The following is a 6,520-nucleotide window of genomic DNA, read 5'->3' as shown; positions in this document are numbered from 1 at the left end:
CTGTTACGATTCGAACGAGGTCGAATTTTCCTTTTCATTTGGCGATGGCCTTTGGCCGTAAGGATGTTATTTCGAGCTAGCGTCGAAATATTATCCTGTTACGATTTGAACGAGATCGAATTTTTCATTTTGGTGATGGCCCTTGGCCGTAAGGATGTTATTTCGAGCTAACGTCGAAATACATTTTGGCGATGGACCTTTGCCGTAGGGGAGTTATTTCGAGCTGGTCGAAATATTAACCTGTTGTAATTCGAGCAAGGTCGAATTCAATGACCCTTGGCGGTAGGGGTGTTATTTCGAGTTGACTTCGAAATGTTAACTTGTTGTGATTCGAGCGAGGTCGAACTCTTTTTTTTGGCGATGGCCCTTGGCCGTAGGGGTATTATTTCGAGCTGACGTCTAAATGTTAACCCATTGTGATTCGAGCTAGGTCGAACTCGTCTTTTTGGCGAGGGCCCTTGGACGTAGGGGTGTTATTTCGAGCTGACGTCGAAATGTTAACCCGTTGTGATTCGAGCGAGGTCGAACTCTTCTTTTTGGCGATGGCCCTTGGCCGTAGGGGTGTTTTTTTGAGCTGACGTCGAAATGTTAACCCGTTATGATTCGAGCGAGGTCGAACTCTTCTTTTTGGCAATGGCCCTTGGCCATATGAGTCTTATTTCGAGCTGACGTCGAAATGTTAACCCGTTATGAGTCCCAATTTTTTGGAGAGTTTCGGGTGTCCTCTGGGGGGAGTCCCAGTTTTGCTTAACCTCTGTGTTTCCTAGGTGAGTCTCAGTTCTTAATTCCTATGTTCCCTGGGTGAGTCCCAGTTTGCTTAATTTTGTTTTCATTGGAGAGTGTGATGTTGGAGAGTATAAAACATTGCTATTTTGCTAACGTTCGTTTCATGCATATATTGGAATTTTCCTATCTAGTCCCTTTATCGTCTATCCTGGAGAGCTCGTTGGTAGACGGGGCAATGAATTATCCCTTGAACTTGGTGACGTCCCCTCATCACCTCGTTCAAAACCTCCCCGATAAAATCCAATTGGAACAACACCCAGGTGAGAGAAAGGGAGTACGACTTAAGGGACGTCATTTTCCAGAAGTTGAAGTGTCTGAGATGGGCGATATTCCAGTTATTTTGTGGTAGTTTTCCTTCCATTCTCTAGTTGGAATGCTCTTTTGCTCGCTTGCCCATGCGGCGCTTGTGTTCCTTTTTAAGAAAACAACAGAAGGTAAACCAAAATGAGATTTTCCTTACCTCTATCCAATGAGTCGATGAACGAGGGTAGCCTTATAACGTTGCTCACTCTGCCTGGCGTTTAAGTGGTTGATGGAATGGTGGTTTTTAGATTCGGCGACCATGTTCAGCTCTCCTTTCTTCTTCTTTTTTGAAAGTGCCCTAGCTCCACGTGGGTTGGGTTTACCTTAGCTTGTTCATGGATCATCCGGTGTGTGGGGGGGAATGTCAGAGTAGGTCAAGACGTGCCCATTCTTTTATAGGATTGCGCAGCAGGTATCATCTCCTCTTGTGGGTTTTGCGTGGATATGGTTGTAACTTTTGTTTTTATGTAGCAACATGATCTAGATTAGTATGTGAGGTTTACTTCCCACTCTTTCTGGTTGGTGGTTATGTTTTATCGGTTTTGGATCTGAAGGAGACTAGAAAACTTGGCTAAGAAATCCCCATAGACGGCACCAAATTGTTTGAATAAAAAGTTTGAGATTCTTTTGCAAACTCCAATTATCGATAATAAAGAAGGTAAATCTTAGCCAAGTATAATCAACTCTAGATCTAAAAGTATATAACGAGAAATAATGAAAGGTAGGAACATTCCTGATTTATTGATAACATTCTAAACGAATAGAAATTATCAGAGAAAGAGTAGAGAGGAAAAAGCCAAGGCCCCCCTTTTCCAGAAATTCCACCCTCTATATATAACTCCTGCAACTTTCATTCAGTGGTCTTTGACCAACATGATCTTCTGCGATAGTCCTTTTCGTCGTTACTTGAGTACAATAACATCTTGACATACGTTGTCGATGATTTGACCCCGAGGTCGGTCGTGGTGCCCTTCATTATTTCGCCACCTGGGTGAGATCCCAGCTTGGTCGATCGCTATGGTCAGATTTTGACCCATATAATATACTTAGATAATGAGCTCAAACTAATTAATTAATTAATTAATTATTGCTTGTTAAAAAGTAAACTGATGGTTAATCAATAAGATGCAAATTGTGTTTGTAGATAATACAAATAGTATCATGGTACATTAGTTTAATTAATAAATTGCTGGTATGAAGAAATATTTTTCATTTTATAAAATATGTCATGTCTTTAAGGTTAGATCATAAGTAACATATAAAAGGTTAGTATTATTGTGACATACGTAGTACCTTATTGCAAACATTGACTTGTAGCAGAAATTAAAGATTCCAGTAAAAGTGAGATGAAACATGCACAAAATATGATCATGATAACTTCAGACTGAATTATATTTTATTTCCTAACAAATGCTTTTAGTAATTTATTGGAGTATATACTATAGTAATATAATATAGAGCTCGGGGTTGCATGAGTGACAGAAGGTGTTGATGTCAAAGGGCGTACTACCTAATACCCAGGCTAGGCATTTGTTAAACAAGAATTTGAAAGTTGCATCGATCCCATAGCTGCCAGTCTTGCAGTCACATATGCCATTCCTCATCCTATATATATCTATACCCACTCGAAAAGGTGTATATATGTCTACAATAAAATATAGGGTCTCACCAATGCTAAAGCACCATCCACCCAACCTTAGCCATCATTCCTTCTCTTCTTTTTTCTATTTTTCTTTTGATCACAAACACCCTTTTACTCCGTTTTCTTGTTTTTTATTTTTGTCAATTCTAGGAGACTAGGACCAATGATAAAATTTAAACGACCTAGCTACTTCTAGACATGTTTGCATTCATTGATCGTTGTATGTATATATAAAAAAATATATACTGTTCATTAGTACACCTTAGTACACACTTTCCTTTTAGGTTGTCCCGAAAAGAATGTCATCAGTTTTTATTTAAAAAAGTTTAAATTTTAAATTCTCATTTTACCTTTAATGATATAATTTATAACAATAAAATGTTCAGGGTTTGTTTTAAACTACAAATTTTAAAAGTCTTCGTTCCTTTTTTAAATTTTGTATTCAATCAAATAATGCTACATAAATGAATAAACAGGAAGTATATATTTAAGGTCTGTGTCAAAAATCCTCTTTATGTATTAAATTTTGTGTCTAATTAATTATCAAACACTAACCTATGAAGTTGTTGCAATGATATTTCGTACTGATTATTCTAATATTCTAAATCAGCTGCTAAATTTAGGGTAGGGGGAGAAGAGACCACGGATAATTAGGCCCAAGGTGAAAGGGAGGGAAAATAATTGGAGGAATCCCAAAGATGGCAAAGCAGCGGGCAAAGGTTCAGAACAAAGGCAAAGAGCCAAAGGCGAAATGAAATGATTACATGAATGAAGAAAAGGACCCACTCCCCCTTTGATAAATCTTCCCCTTTTTAAGTCTCTCAATTTTATTGACTTGGGTTTGGGCCCCACCTATGGCCACCATTGTCTTTATGGATTGAATGATAAAAAAGAGCACCTCACGTGGAGTCTGAACCAAAGGCTCTGTCCAACCACAATAAAAAGTATTTCCTGAAAAGAAAAAAAGAAAATCAAACTCAAAATCAGCAATACTATTTTCTTTCTTTTTCTTTGGCGACACATTTCAATCAATATTTGTCAAAAAGGCAATTAAAAAAGGAGCCTCCAACAAAAGCAAATAATTTCTTTTTCTACTTTGTTCATTTTTTCTTTTTTTTTCTTTTTTTTTTTTTGCTGTTTAAAGCTCACCCCTTATAATTCCCACTCATTATCGTTTATGCTTAAAGCGTTCCCTCTCTTCTCTTATCCTCTATATCTCTCCCTCAGCCCAACCAACACATGTTACACATCGAATGCCAAAAGAAAATCCCATATATACAACAATCTATAGAGGGGAAAGAGACATATACTCATCCCAGCTAATAGAAATTAAAGGGGGGGAAAGATAAAAGGGAACATTTTGTTTCATTTCATTCATTCTAGTGAGAGAGAGAAAGAGAGAGAAACATAAGAAGACCCACAAAGAATTAAATATAGTGTCTGTCACTATTTTCTCATAGAAAGAACTTGGCCTAGAGAGAAAAAGAAGACAAAGAGAAAGGTTTTTTAGAGCAAGTTTTTAGTCATTACTTGTTGTGATCATGGATGGAGGAGGTGATGATCACCATCTCCACCAACACCACCAACACCATCACCACCATCGCCCTATTGCTACTTTCCCATTCCAATTACTTGAGAAAAAAGAAGATGAAGCTTGCTCTAGTTCATCCAACGCTGCTGCAGCCTATACTTCTCTTGCCATCTCCAACACAGATAATACTCATACAAACCCTAATAATACACCTCGATCAACTACATCATCAGTTTCCACTCTCCAAATCTCAGCTTCTGGCGCCGATTCATCTAAAAAGCCGCCCCCAAAACGAACCTCCACCAAAGACCGCCACACTAAGGTTTGTAGAATTTTATCTAACCATCTCATTTAAAAGTTTAACCTGTCAGATATAGAATACAGTTCTAATTAATTGCTAAATTATATTATGTGTCAACAGGTAGATGGTCGGGGCAGACGTATCCGCATGCCTGCGCTTTGTGCCGCTAGGGTTTTTCAGCTCACCCGCGAGCTAGGTCACAAGTCCGACGGCGAAACCATAGAGTGGCTACTGCAACAAGCGGAACCAGCAGTAATAGCCGCAACAGGAACCGGTACAATTCCCGCAAACTTTACGTCGCTTAATATTTCTTTACGTAGCTCAGGATCCAGCATGTCCGTACCATCACAGCTACGATCCTCGTATTTCAGTCCAAATTTTTCGCTTTCTCAACGACGAGGGTTATTTCCGGGAATTGGATTGTCGTCCGACAATTCAGCTACTACGTTGTTGAACTTTCAAACAAATTTAAACCCTAGTATGCAGTTGCAAACGAAGAATGAATTGCGTGACAATTCGATTGATTTAACGGAGACAAGTCAGGAGGACAATTTAAATAGGAAACGAAGGTCGGATTTAGACTTGGAGCAGCAACATCAGCAGCAAATGGGAAGTTATTTGTTACAATCAAGTACTGGGACTATGCCAACGAGCCACTCTTCAATTCCGGCTAATTTTTGGATGGTAACGAATCCAATTCCTAGTAACCAAGTCATGGGAGGCGATCCAATATGGCCGTTTCAATCAGTAAGCAATTCTGGTGCTGCTGCTGCAGCTTTGTATAGAGGCACAATGCCAAGTGGTTTGCAATTTATGAATTTTCCAACCCCCGTGGCGCTTTTGCCTAGTCAACAACTCGGTGGCAGTAGTGGTGGCGGCGGCGGCGGCAGCAATAATGGGTTGGGAGAAGGGCAACTTGGCATGTTTGCTGGTCTAAATTCGTATAGGCCAGGTGGCGGTGTATCGGAATCTCAGGCGAGTGGGTCACACTCGCATCACGGCGGTGGCACCGATGATCGGCATGATACGACGAGCCACCATTCATAGCTGTAGGCTGCAGATTGATCATCAAAATCAAATTCATCCATTCTTTCTTAACTTGTGTTTTATAAGTTTGGATGATTAAACACACACGTGAGAGGTTTGATTATTTGCTCGGAAATTCCTTATATGTTTTTTCTTCTTATTCTACTTCCTCTTTTTTATTATTATTTTTTTGTTGTTGAATTTTCCTTGAACATTCTTTTTCTTTCTTCACCTTTTTTTTGTGTGATTAATTTGCCTTCGAGTTTGAAGAGGGCAACAGTTTAACAAAGGGAGATGAGAATTTGGTTTGTTCTGTCAAAAATCTCTGAATTGTTTTTCAATTATAGAATAGATTGTTATTCATCATCATCATTGAATTAATGTTCCTTTTTATCTTTGTTATATCTAAAGTTACATGTACAAAAATTATTAAGACTCTATAGCTGTTTTGGATGGATTATGTCATATCATAAAAATTTACTTAATTACTACTCTTGCAAATTGATTAAAGTTTTTCACCTATCGATTTCAAACGCTCCCCCACTCCCTAACTCTCGGCTGTGCACCTTGTTACAGAAGGAAAAAAAAAGAGTGTAACTTCTATATGTTGATAGTGTAATTTTTCACTATTAAAAATGACATTAATATTTTAAAAATATATTTATAATCTCTATAACAAAATCCTTATATAACAATACTTCACTATAAAAGCCAAGTTTTTCTGGAACTAATTTTCATGTTATGTTATAATATTTTTTCTATATAATAGCATTTCGCTATAACATCCAAAAATATTCAAAACAAACGAGGTTGTTATAGAGATGTTTGACTATAAGATAAATAATTTGTTATAATAAGTTCAAATGCATTAATAGTAAAACTATATTAATATAATATAGGTTAATATATAACAGTAATTAGTTACCATAAT

The 6,520-nt window shown here is 37.8% G+C and overlaps 1 protein-coding gene across 1 annotated transcript; it reads left to right on the top strand.

The window, feature by feature from the left end:
• Window positions 1-4,185: 4,185 nt before the first annotated feature.
• Window positions 4,186-5,909, top strand: LOC104243512 (transcription factor TCP15-like). Its single transcript, XM_009798712.2, has 2 exons — window positions 4,186-4,584; window positions 4,684-5,909. Exons 1-2 carry the CDS (start codon window positions 4,273-4,275, stop codon window positions 5,608-5,610), a joined length of 1,239 nt encoding a protein of 412 aa, XP_009797014.1. The 5' UTR covers window positions 4,186-4,272; the 3' UTR covers window positions 5,611-5,909.
• Window positions 5,910-6,520: the final 611 nt, after the last annotated feature.

Source organism: Nicotiana sylvestris, chromosome 3 (genome assembly GCF_000393655.2).
Source record: "Nicotiana sylvestris chromosome 3, ASM39365v2, whole genome shotgun sequence".
NCBI classification, from domain to species: Eukaryota; Viridiplantae; Streptophyta; class Magnoliopsida; order Solanales; family Solanaceae; genus Nicotiana; species Nicotiana sylvestris.
The sequence above is the reverse complement of the archived record's forward strand: the minus strand, read 5'-3'. Positions and strand labels throughout refer to the sequence as shown.